General features: G+C 35.8%; 1 protein-coding gene across 1 annotated transcript; it reads left to right on the top strand.

Annotated features, from left to right (window-relative positions):
• The first annotated feature begins 14633 nt into the window (after nucleotides 1-14633).
• On the top strand, nucleotides 14634-21578 carry LOC107784414 (tryptophan aminotransferase-related protein 2-like). The gene is made up of 5 exons (XM_016605546.2): nucleotides 14634-15643; nucleotides 18800-19103; nucleotides 20300-20580; nucleotides 20896-21200; nucleotides 21312-21578. The coding sequence occupies exons 1-5, from the start codon at nucleotides 15372-15374 to the stop codon at nucleotides 21506-21508; spliced, it is 1359 nt and encodes a 452-aa protein (XP_016461032.2). The 5' UTR covers nucleotides 14634-15371; the 3' UTR covers nucleotides 21509-21578.
• The last annotated feature ends 510 nt before the right edge of the window (nucleotides 21579-22088 follow it).

Below are 22088 nucleotides of genomic sequence, written 5' to 3'. Positions count from 1 at the left end.
ACAAAGTGATCAGAGACGGATACTACTGGATCTACATGGAAAAGGATGCAAAGGAGTTTGTCTGAAAATGCGACAAATGTCAAAGGCACGAATGATTCATCAACCCCGGGAACTGCTCCACTCGGTCTTGTCCCCTATGGCCGTTCATGAAGTGGGGAATGGATATTGTTGTCCCTCTTTCATCGGCCCCAGGTAAGTCTCAATTTTATTTTATTTATGACTGATTATTTCTCTAAGTGGGTTGAAGCACATGCCTTCGAGAAAGTCAGAGAAAAAGAAGTCATAGACTTTATTTGGGACCACATCATATGTCGATTCGGGATGCCCTCCGAGATTGTGTGCGATAATGGAAAGCAGTTCATTGGCAGCAAGGTGACTAAATTTCTCGAGAATCACAAGATCAAAAGGATCCTATCAACACCTTATCATTCCAGTAGGAACAAACAAGTTGATCGACCAACAAAACTATCATCCAAAATCTTAAGAAAATACTAACTGATGCCAAAGGGAAATGGAAAGAAATCCTACCCGAGGTTCTTTGGGCATACCGCACAACGTTGAAGTCTAGTACCAGAGCTACCCCGTTCATATTAGTTTATGTCACCGAAGCTTTAATACTGGTCGAGGTCGGAGAACCTAGCATCAGGTTCCGATATGCAACGGAAGAGTCAAATAACGAGGCCATGAACATGACCTAGAATTGTTGGATGAAAACACGAAACTACCCTCATCCCATTGGATGCCTAGAAATAACAGATCGAAAGGTATTACAATCGAAGGGCCAAGTATTTTAATGTCGGGGACTTGGTACTGAGGAAGGTCACGTTAAACAGTCGAAATCCAAATGAAGGAAAATTGGGTCCGAATTGGGAAGGGTCGTACCTGATTCTCGAGATCACGGGGAAAAGATCTTTTAAGCTCGGAACGATGGACGGAGAACAGCTACCGAACAATTGGAACGTAACTCATCTCAAATGGTATTACTACTGAGGTATGAACCCATTTCAATTATTTCCATTTTTGACTAACACTTGCAGATTATCAACAAGGAGCGGCATGAAGCCTTTAGGTATGAAAGCACGCGTTGCACTCTTTTTCTGTTGAACCGTTTTTGTCCCAATTGGGTTTTTCGGCAAGGTTTTAGTAAGGCAACAGTGGATCGTGTTAACTTATAATTGAAGGTCGTTCACGAATCGGTATTAAAAACTATGTTTATAGTATCTGAGATTTCTTTACAATCAACCTCGAATACTAGGGACCCTCAGATATTGAATTGTTTTAGCAAGGAAATTATTTCGAAATGAAAGGGCCTCAATAGGTAGGATTTATTGTAAGGTCCAAATGGTCAAAACGAACCGTGCCCATATAGATTGCTCGAGCCCTGACATAAAACATGTACACGTGTGTGACTATTTTTTACAAGAATAAAGAGAAGTACTTTTCTTGCAACTATCTAATGTCATGGAAAAATTTCCATTTTACAACTTTATACTTACGATTTATTATGGAAACAACCCCAAGGGCCGATTATAACCAGAGTTCAGGTAACCACTCCCACACTCGGGGACTGTCGTCCGTAAAATAAACTTGAACAGATCGAACTATTGAACATCGAAGTCATAAGACCTATCAAACAACCCTCAGTTTTCAAAGGCCACGGCCATACCCACTCGGGGACTGTTACCTTAGTCAAGCCTAGATAACTCGAGAAAGTGAGCTTACTGGGCTACACTCGAACTATAAGGCTATGTCCAATCTAACACGGTTCGTAGACGTTCGAAGTCCATAACAAAAATAGGCCTTCAAAAAAGAAAAAATTCTTTCACAACCGGTTCTAAAGGCTACCCTTGGTAGAATCTTAAACTTAAGATATTTCGGGAAAAAACTTCGGTAACACCTAACCCCGATAATGCCTCAACCCAGAAGGGCAATAAAGGCAAGGTTCGTTCGAATCCTCGAACACGACCTTATTATTTTGTGCCAAGGCATTCCAACCTTTGTGAATATAAGCAATAAAACAAAGGAAAAATTTTAGAGCCGAAAAGGGTAGAAAACCTTATATATGTACATAAACAATCTTTTTACAAAGGCCAGATCGGCCAGATACAAAATACAAAGTCCTAAGGGCTACTTTTACTTCGAGTTCGAGAGATCATTCTCACTCGATTAAAAAGCCTAAGGGCTACCTTATTTCGAGTTCGAGCAAGTCCTCACTCGATCGTAAAGCCTAAAGGCTACCTTAAATAGAGTTCAAGCAAATCCGCCTCGATTCAAGATCAAATTATTACCCCAAATCTCGGACCTTAGAATACAACATCATAATTTTATGACAACATCATGCTAAGGCGTTCTGACCTTTATATAAATAAAAAAGACAACAGACTCAGAATACATGGAAGGGGAAAAGTTTTATATATTCATCAAAACATTTACAAGGGCTACACGACCCGATGAAAGTTCTATATAAAGGCCGAAGTGGCCTCAACAGAAATTCAAAAACTATTTTAAGCCTTAGTGGTTTGGTCATCTCCAGGAGAGGCATTTTCGCCCTCAGGGTCTTCTCCACTTCCAGATTCAATCAAGCTTCTAGATTCATCATCATCATCGAGGTAAGCTAATTTCCTGGATTCAGCTTCAAGCTCCTTAGTGTTCTTGATCTCGGTTGTGAGGTCAAAGCCCCGAGCATGGATTTCCTCAAGGGTCTCCCTTCGAGATTGACATTTGGCATGCTCGGTGACCCCCTCTGCTTGAACTTGAGCGACCTCGGCAACCTCCTTTGCTCGAATCTGAGCGGCTTCAGAATCGGCCCGGTAAATGGCCACCACCACATCAGCATCAGCCTTGGCTGCCTTAACTTTATATTTGGCTGTTTTGAGCTCCGTGATCAGGTTCTCCCGAGCAGAAACTGCTGAACCTAACTGGGACTGAAGCTCCTTGATTTTCTTGGCCTGTACCAAGATTTCCTATTTCGTACCTCGGAGCTCGTGTTCAGTTGAGGCTAGTTGGGCTCGAGCAGTCTCCTTTTCTGAGGCCAGGCAGTCCATTTTCTCCTTCTATCCTTCGGCCTCAGTTTTTAGTGCATTTGCTTCTTCACAGAGTTGCCTGATCACGTCAAGCTTTCGTTGGACCTGCGGGTTCGAACCATTAGCTACCACGTCCGAATCATTGTCACTAATTTCAAATATTCTTCTTACATGCTCAAATAGTTTGTCGTGTTCTTTTTGAGCCATTTCTAGCTCAGCATGGAGGCCTTTAGTTTCCCCTTTTGCTCATTGAGAAGCTTGAAGGCATCCTTTTCCTCAGTAAGCCCTCAGATCTCGGCCTCATACCAGCTCAGCTCCCCTCGGAATTGGAGGAAATCCTCATGATGAAAGACTGAAGCCTACAAACATAGGAAAGGAAGTTATATAAAGGAAGAAAAGTCTAAGTATGAAAATTGACATCGGCAGTGAAATCTGGGATTACCCGGTATAGAGCTTGTTGGGCTTCGTTAAAAAGACAAGGTGTTTCCACCTCATCCATCTTGGCTTGGTCTTCTTCGGTGACCAAGCATCGGAGGTAGCTATCCACCTCTACGGGGGTAAAGAGAACCTGAGCATCCTCCAAGACCGATATGACAATGGATCATTTACACTCGGGATCGACGCTGGAGGCCGGGAACTGATCAGCCAGTTTAAAGCTCGAGGAGGCTTCATTCGAGCTCTTCCTCGGTACTTGAAGTCACCCAAACCGGTGACGTCTTCCACTCTAACAAAGTAACTACAAAAAGGGTCTTCTGCCCCATGGACCCCTTCACCGTAGCAAGTCTCCATCGCCTGAGCATCATTGATCATCGAATTAGAGAATGAAGGCATTGAAGGGGAATCTCCAATCTCTATCGCCCCAAGTAAACTTTTGAGGCGCCGCCTTCATCTCGGGGGGCATCGGACATGGTTTCTGCATCAGCATATGCCTCCTCCTCGATAGTCTTCTCAGCTCGAGGGGAAGCGACTTCAGCTCTTTCTGGCTCGGAGACTTTGTCTGAGACTTCTCCTTCGGGCTCATCAAGTCAGGGCAAAGCAGTTTCAGCTCCCACCGGCTCGGAGAGTTTTTGAGTATCAGCGCCACACTCAGACCACCAACTCGGTTTCCTCTTCATCTTCCTCGGACTCATCTAGTAGCCGATGGACCGAGTCCATTGATAGAGGGATGACATTTTCCTTGGGTTTACGGGTTTGCCTCTTTTTGGGCTTCTTTTCATCCGACTTCGTGGAACTCGGAGCTCTTCTCAATTTCCTCTCTTTCTTCTACTTCATAGCAGATGGCTGGGGAAGGATTTCTTCATCACCAGATGGGGGCCTCATTGGCATAACCTTCCCGAAACCTACAGAAGCAAGATAAGTAAGATCGAAGGGAAATTCGAACAATGGTCAAATTGTTAAGTCACAAAGAAAAATTTATCATGATTACAGGCCTCCCATCGACCCTTCAATAGATCGCGCTTAGCATACGTCTTCTGCGACACTAGGCCCCTAACACATTCTTCGAGTCGGGGAACCGCACCCAGCGTCCATGCAATAGCTGCATCGAAAAACACCGATAATAAAGGAGGAAAAATGCAGACAAAAACAAAATTGAGGACGAAGTTATACTTACGCTTCATATTCCATTTCTCAGGAAATGGCATGCTCTTATCCAGGATCAAGTTCGAGGTCTTCACTCGAACAAATCGGCCCATCCAGCCCTGGTTTTGTCCCATCTATGCTCGAGAAAGGTTCCTTGGTGGCCCGGCGTTGAAGCTTTATTAGTCCTCATCGATATAGTCAAGGGCGATACAAGCGTATGAGGTGGTTGAGGATGAAGTGACACTCGTCGATTCTGCTCACGAAGAAACGAAGCAATATCTCTATCCTCTAGAAATAGGGGTGAATTTGACCGAGTGTCACCTCGTACTTCTTGCAGAAGTCTATAATAACTGGATCCAATGGACCCAACGTGAAGGGGTAAGTGTAAATACTTGAGAACCCTTCCACGTGTGTGGTGATTAATTCTTCGGGAGCAGGCACCACCACATGCTTTTTATCCTAGTTGTAGTCTTTCTTAACTTGGGAGAGGAGGTCTTTGATGATCGTGCATATATACCTCGTCATCGGCTCATATTGACCCGGAACCGAGAGGGTCTTTTCAACCTTGAAGTCAAAAGTGATGACGCACCCTCCGGGAAAGAAATCTTTAGGGCGTGGCTCCGTTGCTGGTTCCTCACCGGCCGGTCGGGACGAAGAAGTAGTTTTCTTTTGCGGTACAGTTTTGGAAGTTTTATCCATTGATGAACAAGGGAAGAAAGAATTGAGGATGATACGCGATTTGCTAAGGGTTTAAGGAACTTTGATGCGGAGATTATGAAGCAGAGGGATTTGTTGAAGGAAAGCAAAGGTAGTAAAAACTTTGAGTGTAAAAGTTTGAATGAGGAAAGGCTTGGGTTCTTATAGGTAGATGGCGACGGTTCAGAACCGGTAGTGGCCAACAAAGACTGAAAGGCATTTAATGCCTCGGTATCCGAACCAATGGGACGTTTCAGTATCCACTTGTTGCTTACGTCGTGATGCTTATGTCATTATGTATCGAGGTGAAGATCGAGAGCTCAAATCGTTTCTTCTCATTACTCTCCAAAAAATGAGGGGACTATTTGTATACGTTAAAATCGGGCTTGCCCTTTTTTATGATTAATCGAGGCCAGGGGTTGGTAGGCCGAGGTTCGACCCCATGTCATACCGGACCGTGGCATGGAGTTAGGCTTCCAAGCTCGTGACTCAAAGACCGATCGAGATCAAGATCAGCTAAGACCGAGATCGAGCGGGATAAAATTCGAGCAAGATCGAGAGAGGCTTACCAAGCCAAATAACGGAAAGCCAAAATATCCGCAATTGGGCAAGGATTCACGGTGGAAATCTCGACATGCATCAAAAGGATGCCGATTAATTAGCTAATCATGGGATTTTTTACTGTATTTAGAATTGTACCAAAGGTAGGACTCTCTTACTATATAAAGGAGGTCTGATCATTTGTAATATACATGCATTCACACAATTCAAAGCAATATACCATTCCCTAAGCTCTGTAAGCTCTCAATATTCTGTTATTTACTTCATATATCATTTTTCTCATTCCTTTGGTTCGAGCGTAAACTATCTCGAGGGCCAAAGTTGCATATCTCATTTGGTTTGCTTTATTTCAATTTTCAGTTAATTTCAATATTAATATTGTATTTTTCTCAGTTTATACCAAGTAAAATTATGTGTCTTTAAAACCACAGTATAAATTCAATTGTTATCCATTTTTAGGGTAAACAAAATTATACTTAATTTTCTCATAGACTTATGTTTGATATCGAAACTATTAGGTTCAATAGAAAAATTAAAGAATCGTGTATCAGCCTACTCCATTCCATGCATTTACTACTAACTCAGAACACTCTTGGTAAAACGATTAGGATGACTGAGCTCTCATACGTCAACACAAAATGGTCCTTGCCAGATAGTGACCTATTCTTAACTTTTGCAGTCTTTTGATTTTGTGGACCCTAGCATGGGGTTTTACACTTTTAATTTACCTGGTCTTTTGGTGTAAAATGGACAATACAAGGTTACGTATCATCACTATCAATTTTGATCACATTCTTATAGTCTTGTATATTTCAATGAACTCCTGAAACAACTTAAACATGAAGAAAGGATTGACAGTAAAGACAGCATATGAATGGTTATTTATTTTCTTAACTAACTAGGTACTCGAGAAATTGTGTTAGCGTAAAAAAAATCTGACACAATATTCTAAAGAAAACTTTATCATATAATTTAATGTGAAAGGCATATTTATTAAATATAATTTAGTGATACTGATAACAATACATGTACGTTATGTATTTATATATGAACTGAATATAAACACCGGTTTTGTTTTAATAACATATTTGGCCAAGCTGGAAAAATCTGCTTATTTTGAGAAGTATTTTTTTTTTCAAAAGTATTATTAAAAAAATTACTTTTGGTGAGAAACAGTTTGTGTTTGGCTAATCAATTTGAAAAATATTTTTGAGCAACAATTAGTGAGTTGGCCAAGCTATTAAAAGGTTCTTCTAATAGCCTGTTTGACCAAGCTTCTTTTTGGCCAAAAATGCTTTCTTTTTTTTTTTGCCAAAAGCACTTTTGGCCAAAAATTGAGGTGTTTGGCCAAGCTTTTGGAAGGAAAAAAGTGTTTTTGAGGAGAAGTAGAAGCAATCTTGGAGAAGCAGAAAAAAGTAGCTTTTCTCCAAAAACACCTTTTTTGAGAAGCACTTTTGAGAAAAATACACTTAGAAACAATTTTTAAAGCTTGGCCAAACACTAATTGCTACTCAGAAGTGTTTTTCAAACTAATTAGCCAAACACAAACTGCTTCTCAACAAAAGTACTTTTGAGAAAAACACTTTAAAAAAAAAACACTTCTCAAAATAAGCTTATTTTTGCAGCTTGGCCAAACGGGCTATCTTTTTCTCAAAAGAGCTTTACAAAAAGTGTTTCTGGGGAGAAACTACTTTTTTCTACTTCTCAAAAACAGTTTCTGCTTCTACTCAAAGCACTTTTTTTCCTTCAAAAAGTTTGGTCAAATACATTAACTTTGAAGAAAAAAGTATTTTTTACAAAAAAAAATAATTTTGGGCAAGAAAAAAGCTTGACCAAACACGCTATAAATCTGTTTCAATCCTACTCTTCCTTCGAAGATAAAATTTAAAAACAAAGGTTAAGATTACTTGACCAAACACGCTATAAGTCTGTTTCAATCCTACTCTTCCTTCGAAGAAAAAATTTAAAAACAAAGGTTAAGATTAGTAATTCATGATTTCTTTATCTAACAAGTATTGGAAAATCTTTTAATTTCGTTTTGCAGCTAAAGTTTTTGAATCTTACTGGAGGGATCTATGTTATTTTTTTTGGACACGTACCTGACCTATTAGGCAACCAACATAAGAATGGCACTGCTTTTGATGTGTCTTGAGCAAGTTCAATTAATATCTAGGAAGTAAAACTGGTAAATTTGAACACGTTTAATTACTCCATAAGAAACAGTAATATGATATTTTTCTTTCTCTAAAACAGAGAACACAATGATGTGAAACTTGTGTTGCTTTGTGTCAAGACATGAAAGGTTGATCTTGTTTTAGTTGCCCCAAAAAGCCAGTGTTTTTAGTGATGATATGTTACTACTTTTGGTCCTCATTAATTGTATACATGAAAACATTAGCTTTTCGATAAATTCATGAGGTAATTAAAGATACAATGGGTTTTGACAGAGACGTTTATATATTGATGCAACAAAGCATGGCCGGTGAAAGTTTCTTTTGACAAACCAATCTTAATCATTGCATAACATTAAAAACAAGGTTAAATGTTTATTTGATCAATGTTTACCATCTTAATTAATTAGTCTTAGTTGAAACATGTCAGCGCACATGTGGTGTTTTTAGTCAAACCAATTAAGTATTTGGACAAAATTGGGATTTAGGGTACACATGAAGACATGATATCTTCGCACATGATTATGTAAACGAGCACCGAGAAATAATGCATAGAAGCAAACATTCATCAATTTTTTTTTATAAAATGATCCTTTCCTATTCCAGTAGCGCACTAGAAATACATTACGCTAAATGGATGGTGAATCACAAAAATATGTGAGAAATGTGTCGTAGCAGTTGATATAACTGCTAATTCATATTTTAAGGGCAATATTTCCTATGTAGGGTTTCTATTATTTAAAAAAATACAGATTTATGTTATATATATCAATAGTGTAATTATTTTTGGCACTATTGGTATCACTAACCACTTATAATTATACATTTTTATTTTTGTTAACTTATTAAATATGTTACGAAGAGTACTTGTTGTATATCAATTTTATATGATGGTTTAACAAAATCATGTAATTTAGGATTTAAATAAAATTTAATAATATGTTTTCGGACAGAGCTAAATGTTTTTACTTACTAGTATACAACTAGCAACGCACATAAAAAAATAAAAAAATCATCAGTGTACGTTAACCGAGTATAACATATTCTTACATTCTTTTCTAAGTTACAAACTCACTCACACGTGCGGTAAGAGGTTACATGTAATTAGGTTTTGAATTATCTAAGGATCGTTTAGTTTGTGAATAAGTTATATTGGAATTATAAATATGAGGATTAATCATGACAAGATTATTTAGTTGATATATTTTTGTTGGTAGATATTTGATATTTTACTAAAATAGGCTATACGAAATATAATATGAAACGTATGTTTGCTTACGCTAGATAAACTTGGATAAATCTTTTATATATATTTCTATCATTAACTTTCTTAGAATACTTTGCGACAAATGTTTCGGAAAAGGGCATATGTGTTATCTTGTTATTTTATTGCAAAATTAGTAATTTTGAAATTGTTATCCCGCTGAGTGATGTAAAAGTAATACCACGATTGTATAAAAACAATAACGAAATTGCTAACTCTCGAATCTAAAATTCCATCAAACATGAGATAAAATTATACTGTATTTATCTAGAATTGTAATTCTTTATGATCCCAGCTGTAAAAATTATTTATTGTCACGATAGGTATGAAGCCAAGTCATTTTCAAAATCATTTTGAAATTTTAAAAGCAAATATTTAGTCTGTTATATGCCCTTTTGGTTGACTAGTCAACCTCGTTTCTTAACAAAAAAAACAAATTTTGTGAAGAAACAATAATCCATTTACTTGAAATTTTTTATTTTGTGTCTTATACAACTGACACTAATTGTATGAAATATTTTTTTGTCTCAAAGTTTTGTGAACTCAAATTTTTGTGAACTCAGAAGTGTAAGATTGTGGTCCACAAATTTGTGAGACAAAAAGAAACCACACACAACTAATGTAAGTTGTGTGAGACACACAATAAAACTTCTCCATTTACTTAGTTAGCTAATAACAAAAATCAGACTGGGATTCTGGTGATCTGAATTAGAATAAGGCTAAGTACATGAGTCAGCGATGACTATGATCAAATCAAGACACACCAGCGAGCCAGCCTCTGCTTTACAGATATTCCTTTCCAACTTCTTTTTATTACATCAGAGATTCTCTCAGGTTTTAAAAATTGCAAAAGCAACCCCTAAAAGTCTAAGTGTTTTTTTTTTGCCAAAAACAATTTTGACCGAAAATTGAGGTGTTTGACCTAGTTTCTGGAAGAAAAAAAAGTGCTTTTGAGGAGAACCAGAAGCAGAAGCAAAAAAAAAATAGTTTTTTTCCAAAAGTACTTTTTTGAGAAGCACTTTTGAGAAAAATACACTTAGAAACAGTTTTTTAAGCTTGGTCAAACACTAATTCCTGCTTAGAAGTACTTTTCAAACTAATTAGCCAAACACAAATTGCTTCTACCAAAAGTACTTTTGAGAAAAACACTTTTGAAAAAAAACACTTCTCAAAATAAGCTGATTTTTGCAGTTTGGCCAAACGGGCTATAAAATTGAGTTCTCTACCTCTCTTAAATAATCCCACTGACAAGAGAGACATCTAAAATTGATTTTTACTACTGGCAAAATACATAAGTTACCCCTTAAACTATGGATCAAATTTCTATTACACACTTTTTATGAACGAAAATCACTTTACACACTCAACCTTTCCACCTTAGAGATAATATAGATGTTTACTATTCATTTTCTCCACTTAATGAAGAAATCTGTTCAAATTGTAATAGATCGAGGAAAAAATCTGAAAAATCGATTCAACTAGAAATTATAAACAGTGTAGAAGAATCTGTAATGAAATCTTCAAGTGAGATTGGAAGAACAATTGAGAAAAATCTTTTTTTTTTCTTTCTTTTCAATGAGGCAGATATGAAGAAAACCCACTTGTTATATCTCGAAAATTTTCAAGAAAAAAGAAGAAGAATACATCAGAAGGAAAGAGCAGTTGATTAGATTTTTTTATTTTTTTTAAATTATAAGGTGAAGGTCTAGGGTTTTTGGGTGGTTGGCGGCAATGGAGATAACAAGAAGGCTGTGAAATGTGAGTAGTGGTGGTGGGACGTTGAAAACTGGATTATGTTTAGTCTATCCATATTTTTTTCTTGGATATATGTATGTAAATAGATGAAGGATGAAAGATGATTCTTGATGAAGGCAAAGATATGAGCTGAAAAGCTCTAGTGAAGGCACGACGAAGGAGATGAGTTCCTTTTCATTTTTTTATTTGGGTGATTTTTTTAAGTCAATGACATGTGTCGCTGTATGACTGGTGCGTGATATTAAGCATATTTTGAAAAACTGGTAAAGAAAAAAGTGGTGTGTCTTAGAGACACTATGTAAAGATTAGGTGTGTAACCATAGGCGGACCCACCTTGTGGGTTAAGGGGTCACGGGACTCCGCTCAGCAAAAATCTTGTATATATATGTTATATATATCTATACATATATATGGGATCCCTTAAATATTTTGCTTGTGCCCCCAAGTACAAAATGCTATACGGGAGAAGTGGTGTTGTGTGCTAAAGTTACCTGCTTAGCTTGATGGACGTGTGATCCAAACCAGCTTCCGCTTTTCTCCTCCTCTCTATTTTAGTTATTACCTTTTCTTCCATTTTATATTTTAATTCTTTGAATACAAGGTAATTTATACTTAGCAAATTACTTTATTTTTTACTTTTATAATTTTTTTGGAATTTAATTATAGTTTAGCACTAACACATAATAGTCTACTTAATTATTTTTTTTAAATTCCTCCCTTAAAATTAAAAGCCTCAAATAGATTATTAACATGCCTTTAATATTGATTTCTTTAATAAGTTTTTAATAATTTAAAGTCTGAACGCCCTTTTGATCACTAACTCCTTCTTTAATTAAAACTAGAAATTTTAAAGTGTGAGACATGCTTAATCAAATACCTTCCCTTTTTAAAGCACCCATTTTACGAAGAAATCTCTCTCTGTTAGGTGCTTTCTTTTTCTTTAGAACTTTATTTTGTTTATCTTTGGATGATAAGTCATCATAATCATTAAGTTTTAAAAGAGATTCACGTCGAATTTTGTCATTAGTAATTAGCATACAGTGATTCCCCCGTTGTATTCAAATCCTGGGTCCGCCTCTGTTGTAACGTAATTTTGGTCCGCAAAAAAATATATAACATGAATTTGATCCATAGTTCAGGGGTAGCCTATGTATTTTGCCTTACTACGTCGAATATCATGTAGTGATGAGTTGGTACTAATACGATTTTGCAATATATTAAATGTCTTGGACGAGATCCTACTATGAGGAAGAGATTATGCGTGATTTGAATTCAAATTTAAAATTGTAAAACAATTACTCTTGAAGTTCCCTTATCTGCATCGTGAGGATTCTCAAATTGACTCGTTTTTAACTTACCACAATTTTATTCCTTTATCTAAATCGAGTCCAATTACGCGACAAGCTCTTGCATGCAGAATTAACATCAAACTTGTAGGTTCTCAAGGGGGGGGGGGGGGGGAAGAGGAACATGGAATAAAAACTGCAAATGCAAATATGAAATCATGAATCTAAAAACACATTAGCCACCGACCAAAAACCCAAGATGGAAAGATCTGCGAACAAAAAAAAATGTTTTTTTTCTATGTGATTATAGTCAACGAACAGAAAATATCTGGCTCTACCGCTATCTATGTGAGAAGTTGAATTTTTTTTAAATTTTTTTTCTGAAAAAAATAGCCAAAATTTGTAGCTAAACTGGAGCTTATTTTGAATAACAATGGATGCTGTAAAAAGTTATTGACAATGATAGAAAATAATTCAATCGTGAAGCAAAATTAGAGTTACAATTAAAAATGTCTGACAAGCACATAGGTTAGGTTTGGGGTTCGGCAACAGGTTGTTACTGCAGAAGCACCGTTGTAAAGTGCTACTTAACATATTCCTTAAAATTGATCTCCTTTGTCGTTCAAGGAAGGGCTGGCTGGAATTAAATAAAGAGTGTTACCTTTAACTATACTAGCCTTTAGGGTGCGTGTATATCTTGTGTTAATAAATATAAAATTTTAAAAGAATTACTTAAATTTTAAATTTAAACTATTTATGGGTTATTGTAAAAGAAATTTAAATAAAAAGGTACAAGTTTTTTAAAATAATAATTATTGTGTACTCCTATTTATCTAATTACTCAATTTAGGAAGAAATTTTGCATTATTTATCTTCCTAAAAATATGGAGTATTATGAGTGTGCTTTTATTTTAAAATTCATATATTACATATTTAACTATAATTTTTATATACTTTTACTTATGTAAGGTACGTAACTTTCGTAAACGTTCAAATATTTATATTAGTGCTCAGTTTGATGTGTTTATTCCGATTGAAGCGGTAGAATCTAAATAGAATTTAAATTTTTAATATTAGCACTTCCTATCTAATTTTAATTAGGACGGGTTCAATCAATTTTAGTTGATTTCAAAGTCCTAAGAATTAGGAAAATAATTAAATGCTTATTTTGTCTAGAGTTAATCTTATTACTATTAAAGAGTAAAAAAGGAGAATAATATTTCGCTAATGATCTTCATGTTTTTAATATAGTGCTAGTTTTAGGATACGCATTTTGCATGTATACCCCATATCAATAAATATAAAATTTTAAAAAACTATATAAATATTTTCAAGCTAAGTATACTTAACGTGCATTTCAAAAGTATTTCTAAAATTCGATGTTGGGCTAAAGTATTAATATAGTAGATTATAATTTAGTATTTATTAGCACACTTCGTTACCTTTGCAAACACGGAATCTACAATTACGTACATGATTTTGTGAAATTGTTAATTGTAGATAATTTTAAAGTTTCAAATATTAAGCAAGCAATTTGTAATTTTAAATATTAAGAATTTTTACCTAAATAAAATAATTAGAAATACTTAATTGCTAATAAACTTTAGCTAACGTAACTCCTAAATAAAGGAGTTTTTTTTAAAAACTATTAGAGATGTAAGATGCATAGTTCTTGCATTTTAATTTCAAAACCATAATAAGAGGGTAGAAAGAAAAGATATTTCATTAAACAACTATTGAAAATGAACCAAAATTCGTTTTTTTAAAACTATTGGAGACGTAAGTTTTGCATATCACAATGCTAAATTATATTTCATATTTCAAAATCCTAAATATTAGGAAATTTATCATGAAAAATTATTATGGTTATGTGTTTAGTTAAGGAAATGATTTATACAAGGTAAATTAATATAGTCAATTTAAATTCCTAAATATTAGGAATTCTTACATATTTTAAACAAGGAAAGATTTAATAATAAAATATTTTTATTGATTTTGAAATATTATATATTTGGAAAATAATCTAATTACTATTTTGTCCAATGTGAATTCTATTTTTAAGGACAAAAAAGACGAACGATATTTCACTAAGAGCCTTCATGCTTTTAATATAGTAATTATAATGATAATGATAATGATAATGATAATGATAATGATAAATATATTCTTTTTAATATTTTATGAGTTTATTTACAACTCAACAAGCCAAATTTCAAAATTGTAAAATATGTGAACAATAATTGAAAAAGAAAAAAGAAAAAAGAAAGAAAAGGAAATTAAAAGGCAAAAGAGAATTAGAGTTGAAGTGTGCACCACAGGGCACAGGCACACATAAGAGTGGCAGCTTTTTTAACCCATCTCGCCATCTCTGCCAAATTAAATAAGTCTCGTATTCTACTCCTAATTTATACAGTCCTCTCTCTCTCTACGCTGTTTATAGTTGAGGGTTAAGACAATCCAGGGAAAGAGGAAGAGTTCCAATTTAACAGTGCTACTTCAAGATATAGCAATTTTCTGTGAAAATACTCCCACCATTTCAGGTCCAATTTTTTCCCAGAAAATGCCAATGGTTTAGTGTTTTCTTCTCTCAATCTGTGAATCATCAATGAGACCCATCTGCACATTAATCTACATTCGAGATTACACTGCTGTGTATTAGATTTTTTCCCACCCATTCGAGATTCTTCATATGTGGTATTGTGCATGCACTACAGAGCAGACTCTGATCAAAGCTAATTTTTTCTTTTGTCTTCTAGTTATATCTGGATCGTAACGACTACACAAAACACTAGTGAGAAGATCAGGAAGAGTTTAATTTTCCTTTAGAGTAAATGAGTCAAACTCTCACTTACCACCGCTTTCAAGCTGTGCAGAGTCCATTGCTAAAACCGCTACCTTCATCCCCTATATATAACAACCCAAACCCCTTACGTTTTTCATCTCAGACACAATACAACATAGAGCATTAGAGCTAGCCCTCACTCCCCTTAGTCCCTCACTTACTGTATTTTTCATATACTCTTTTGTTGTAAAAATGCCGTCCAAAGTATCAGGTCCGGTGAAAATTAAGGGCCAGGCGTTGCTGCCGGTGTCAGTCAATTGGCTTGTTTCGGTAGCGATTAACTTTGGGCTGTTACTTAAGCTTATTCATGATGGTCATTTACGGATGGTCTGGTCGTCCAGCCTGAATGGAATGCCTGATAAAGAGAATGAAGCTCCTCTTTCATCATTATCTTCTTCTTTTACAGCGCAGGCTAAGCAGGGAAATGAAGGGCTGATACAACAGCAGCTTATAAATGTTGACCAGTAAGTAGCTAGCAGAAAGATCTTTTCTTTAAGCATTGTTTTATTGCACTGCATGCCCTCCTCCTCCTTTCCCTAAAAAAAAAAAACTTATTTTTTATTTTTTTGAGTCAAAAAAGATTCTTTCTTTTATGCCTAAAAATTCAAAGATGCTTGCTAATGCAGAACCAATCTGCTTAACATTTCTGCCATTGCATGCCTGAAATTTTTATCAGACACTCTTCCAAAATTCTTGTTTTCTTCTCAAAGGACTTTGCTGAGTTGATGAAGCGTATTTGTGTTGCTTTGTCTGGTTTTTGTTTTACAAGAATGCATGAGATGTACGAAATGGTCAGGATAGATGGTTTATCGGGTAAAAGTAGAATATTTACCCGCAATTTGCCCTTTGCAAAAAGGAGATGACCAATTGATAACAGTCTAGTTGGACGAATACTCGTATCTGTGTCTGAACTTAGATGTAAAAGTGTCTCCGATCTGCTCAGCAGTTGATCAAGTGATCCGCATGTCACAAAATTTCATGTCCTCCTCAAGTCTTTCTGCTTGTAAAAGAAGAAAAATCTTTGAAGTAAATTTTGTTTGTAAAGCCAGGAAAAAACTGAGCTTCCTTCTCTGATATTGTTGCCTGGAATGGAGGTCATCACACACAATAGTGATGTTTGGATGACAGGTTTTACTGATATGAGAGAAGGAGGTTTGCGATGTTTTTCTGATTTTTGTTACTTTACCCTTTTTCCGGAATCGGTAGGGTTAAGAGGAGGTGGCGGTGGGGTGTGTGTCTCTGTGTTGGGAGGGGGCGGGTAGTAGGGTGGTTGGGGTTCTATCTGTAAAAGTTAATAGGGTCTAATAAATTGGCCAGATTCGAAAATCTCTTTGGGCTTATGTCATATAGCATAAGAGGAGAAAGTAAAACACATCTTATGTTTAGTCTTTAGACCGGTTCAATAATTGCATGTACGTGATACGCATTTTCGCTTTAATGTTAAGTTGCTTAATTCGGTGTATAAACATTGGGCAATCTTCCATTGTTTAGAGTTGTTGACTGATTTAAAAAGCTACAGGAAGCAAAAGGCATAATAGCCAGGCTGCTAGGACTGTGTAATGAGTAACTTGCAGTGAGTGGTATACGTTACTCAGTTGCTAGTTGAGACAAAGACAGATCTTTCCTTGGCTGTGAATTCCAATGTGCATTATGTTATAGGGAGTAGTGGAGAATGCTTCACTTCGTATTTAATGATCTCTGTTCCCAAAGCTAGGTTCTGCTGCTAATGCACGAACCTCTCAGACCACCTTAACTTGGTTTGGATTGGTTCGGTTTGTCGGAGTTTTCAGGTTTTTGTTATTTAAATATTATTTCAATTTTAGTTTGTTAAATTTTTGATAAGTAAATATATGTTTAGTAAAATTTTAAAAACTTGACAAACATATTATCTATTAAAATATTCTTATGAAAGAATTTAGTTAGTAATACATGATAGTTATCTTTTTAGTCGTCTAATAATAATTTTTTTGTTGATGTACACTTTTAAGGTTAATCGAATTTAGTAATTAAACATAAAAATCAATACGATACCTAAATAATAATAATCACTTCAAATTCGAAAAAGATATAAAAATTTAATAGATCTCATATGGAATAACAAAGAGATTGACGCATTTTAGTAACACTTCATAAGAAAGTGATCGTACAACCCATTATTTAAGGTTAATAAATATGGAGTACTTCATATTCTATTAAATATTATATCACATAAGAGAATCCCAAATGTTTTTAGACATTTTAAATTAAAATTCTATACAAAATCTTAAAAATATATATTTATATGTCGGTTTGGTTCGGATTTTTTTACTCAATACCAAATCAAATCAAATCAAACCTATTCGGGTTTTTTAATCGGTTTGGTGCGGTTTTCCTGTTCCGTTTGTATACCCCTAGTTCTATGACCCTCAAACTCTATGACCCTCAAACTACTCAACAAAACATCTTTTTCTACTTTACTAATATTTCTTCACTCTTCATAAGGTGGTCATTTTGGATTCCTAAGCTACCATGTTAGCTTAAAGTTACTTTTACTCTACTTGTAATTAGATGCATGTTTGTGGGTCTTTCCTGGTTTAGTGCACTTGATACATAAAGATCCCCTTTTGTCCTTGAGAAAATCTAAAGACTGATGCTTGGGACCCTTAAGATTGGGAAGTGCACTTTAAGACCCACCCCTTATACATTTTGGAAAAGTGGGTGTGTTGCTTGGTCTTAAATGTATTGGGGTCATGTCTTTGTACTTACCTACTTTTTTGGAGCCATTTTTAGGTCACTCTACCGTTTAGTAGTTAGTGTGAAGAATGTATTTTGTTGGCACTTCTGCCGAGCCTGATCCTTCATAAACAAGAGGTACAAAGGCGAACATGGGCTCTCAACAGCTCCCACATGGCCCCGCATGCTGTGAAGCTGCATGGGATATAATTCTGTTTAATTGGCCTAATTGTTACAACAACTATGCTTGGTCCTCAACAAGTTAGGGTCAGCTACGAGTCTTCACTAACCATGTTTTTCCATTCGAACTCATCTAAGGCCAATAATACACAAAACAAAGTAAGTACTAGAAGTTCGCTATGTCTATATTGGCACGTAGATCTCTGTCATCCTATCATTTCTTCCTCTAATGCAGCAGGGTCCACAACTCTGCATTCTGTACCTACCTTTTATTCCATAATAATTCACATCGTCATAAGGAGGACCACCGTCTAGATTGCTACCCTTCTTAGTTATATGATACTTTACTTTGCATTTCTTATGTAAATCTGATTGCTTTAATCTGCTGCTTAAATATAAGGAACTTCAGTTACTTGCTTTAATAATGTACTATTATTATCACCAAGATAATTATTTAATGGGTAAGTTCGTCGCTGCATGGGTTCGCTGTACTTCATTTACGAAACTTAAGGTCTTTATTACTTGATCATATCTTGTAAGTACTGTCTGTGCCAGCGAATACAACTAATTATACGGGAAGTTCCGATTCATTTACGAATGCTTATGTGTTTATCTAATGCGCTTTGAGAATCTTTTGCCATGATTCTGTAGTCACTATACAGTATGAGTTTGAGAATCCTTTGTTCAAGCAGTATGAGTTATTTAATGTCCCATTGCACTCAATGCAGTGGTGATCCAACTATGTACCAGAGTTATTGGAAGCAGATGGGGGACAGAACAACAGTTGTTATATCTGGTTGGCAATCTGTTAGTTATTTCTCAGATACCAAAACCCATTGCTGGTTTCTGGAACCAGGTTTTGCAAATGCAGTAACTAAATTGCACAATCTAGTAAGGAATGCTGAGACTGGAAACCGACACATCGTGGTTGGGACAGGATCTACCCAACTGTTTCAGGCTGTACTATATGCCCTATGTCCATCTGATGCTCCAGAGCCAATGAGTATCGTATCCGCTGCCCCATTTTATTCGGTAGGTGATGCACATTATAATATCCTCTATCAATGGATTTTAATACATGCAGTTCATTCCATTCCATTTCTTGTCTCGTTAGGGCAAATAAAGGTATTTTAACATGTTCATGTGTTACTGGACTTAGATAACAAGATTATCAGTGCCTCATAGAGTTAGAATATATATTTGGAAAGACTTGAATCCAAATAAGCTCAATCCCATGCATGATAAGTAGTAGTGTTCTTCATTAGAATTCTTATTTGTTCCCTTGGATTCGGTGAGGTGCATGTCTCTGCTCTATTCATTTCCTGTTTGATAGTGCTTCCTGTATAAGGAAAAATTTAAACTATACTTTTCTTAAATGTTTAAAAGACCTTGTGCATTGATGTGCTAACTTATTTGCCCCTGGGACCGATTAAATGATCCCTTTTTAAATATTTGATGTTTCTTGTATTCTACGTTTTCCCTTTAAGTTGGCACTCAGGGATACCCAAACTCGGAGATCCTTGGCCGTCTTTATTCCCTTCTCTATCTAATAGACTAATACCGTTATTCGTCCTCTTTATGCTTCAGACTGGAGAGAGTTAGAAGTATGAGATAACTGTTCAAGTAACATAGGCAACTAGCTTCTGTTTCCTTCTTTCTAGTTTCTTATTTTATGCCCGTTTATGGAAAACAGCACTCGCAGACCTAGAAAGAATAAAGATGAGTAAGTGACTTCCATGTGTGCTTTATTACTTAGAAAGGAATACATAATTAATCCATCAAACAACTAACTTAAATGAACAATATTCGTCCTTCTCTTCCCCTTTAAAGTGTATCTTGGGTTAAGATGTTTATTTAGGATATCACCTGGATTGTTTGTAAGAAAGCTACTACACCATAAGTAGACTCATTTACCTTTAACTTGTAAAACTGCCATCTCAGCTGAACACTGTCTAACCATAATGAACTTCTGTTCTCAATCACGAGAAGTTGGCAGCAGCAGGCATATTAACTTAGCATTGGAAAAATCAGGGTTGTAAAAATTAAGTTTCTCATTTAGCTGCATATGAAGTCATGTAGTAATTTAACTTTCTGTCCTTCCATTTATCTTGATTTAGTTCTGTAACTTTCCAAGAAAGGAACTTGTCTACTTTCAGCAAGTCTAACATATGATAAATAGTTTTGTTATAGAAATAACTTCACATATTCATATTTTTTACTTCTTGCAGTCATACCCACTGATCACTGAATGCTTGAAATCTGGGCTCTACAAGTGGAGAGGCGACGCCAATGAGTTTGACAGAGATGAGCCTTATATTGAGCTTGTGACTTACCCAAACAATCCTGATGGATCAATCAGGGAAGCCGTGGTCAATGGGAATGGAGGAATATTGGTTCACGACCTAGCTTATTATTGGCCCCAGTATACTCCAATTTCTTCTCCAGCAGACCATGACATAATGTTGTTCACCCTATCCAAATGCACGGGACATGCTGGGATGCGCTTAGGGTATGTTACTTACCCTGGACTACAATATATGTTTCTCAATCTTTCGGAACTTTTGGTAAATTACCTCCATTTAAACAACTTCAATGAAACTTAAACTTTCTTATATTGTTCCAAGTAAGAAGAAATAGCAAAAACCAAATTCACAAAATAAATAAGCCGGTGCTGATTCTTTTTCTGGACGTGAACTATCACTTTTTCACAAAATAAATTACATTCTTATAGGTTGCATGTTGCATGTGTTTACACAAGCATGAGGTAGTATCAACATCTCATTTGATTTTTATTTTATGGAAATATGCTGTCTAAATCTTGCAGATGGGCACTAGTCAAGGATGAAGCAATTGCGAAAAAGATGGTAAAATTTATAGAGATCAGCAGCATTGGCGTCTCTAAAGATTCGCAAGTCAGAGCTGCCAAAATCCTGGACGTTATTGCCGATACTTATGAGCATGCAGAAACCTCTAATAAAAGTACACGCTTCTTTGATTATGGCTATCAGGAAATGGCGAAGAGGTGGAGACAACTGAGAGAGGCAGTCAACAAAGGCCAAACATTTAGTCTGCCAAACTTGCCTGTTGGGAAATGCAACTTCAGCAATCGGACATTTGGAACACAGCCTGGTAATATATGGCTTACAAATCGATCAGCTGCCTTTGATGTTACCACTATTCTTCTGTTGTAGTCTTAATATAACATCCTATAAATTATCCTTTTTTTCCTTCTCTTTACAGCTTTTGCATGGCTGAAGTGTGAGAAGACCATAGATGATTGTGAAACTTTTCTCAGGAAGCACAAGATTTTGACTAGAGGCGGCGTGCATTTTGGTTCCAGTAAAAAGTTTGTTAGGATCAGTTTGATAGGTCATGAGGAAGAATATAATGAGTTTATTCGGAGGTTGTCTTTGATCAACTCTGTGGAATCTCTATGAACAGACTGTAGTTTTCGGTAGGAACAGATAGTCTTATAGGGTAAAGAGCAGATGCCAATATGCTAAGAAATGCTTCGATTGCTCTCTATATAGACAACATATAAATGAATATAATTTATATTAAAAAAAAATACCAAAGATCTGCCTCCATTGCTTCCTCTTTGCACACACACTCTTTGCACAGTCTTTGCAGAGTCCCCTACCAAAGTTAGAGCTGTCAATATGGGCCGGGCTAGCCCAGCCAGTTCAACCCATGTGGGCTTTGGCAATTGACGGGCTGGGTTGGGCTAGCCCACCATTTTGATAGGCCTTATATTGGTCAGCCCACCCCAGTCCTATGTGGGCCGCGGGCCTCCACGGGCCGGCCCATCATTTTTAAAAATATAATTTTATATTTTTTCTTTAAGTTGTGACCTAAAAAAAGATAATTATTTAAAATTAAAAAAATATCTTATTGAAAAAAATTTGCAAAACTAAATAACTTTTTATATTGTTCTAATATATCACAATAAATACTAAAAAAAAGTAAAAGACATGACTATATTTCATTTACTAAAAGTCAAAACTTAAAACAAACTAT

The sequence above is a fragment of the Nicotiana tabacum genome, chromosome 6 (assembly GCF_000715075.1).
Source record: "Nicotiana tabacum cultivar K326 chromosome 6, ASM71507v2, whole genome shotgun sequence".
NCBI classification, from domain to species: domain Eukaryota; kingdom Viridiplantae; phylum Streptophyta; class Magnoliopsida; order Solanales; family Solanaceae; genus Nicotiana; species Nicotiana tabacum.
The sequence above is the reverse complement of the archived record's forward strand: the minus strand, read 5'-3'. Positions and strand labels throughout refer to the sequence as shown.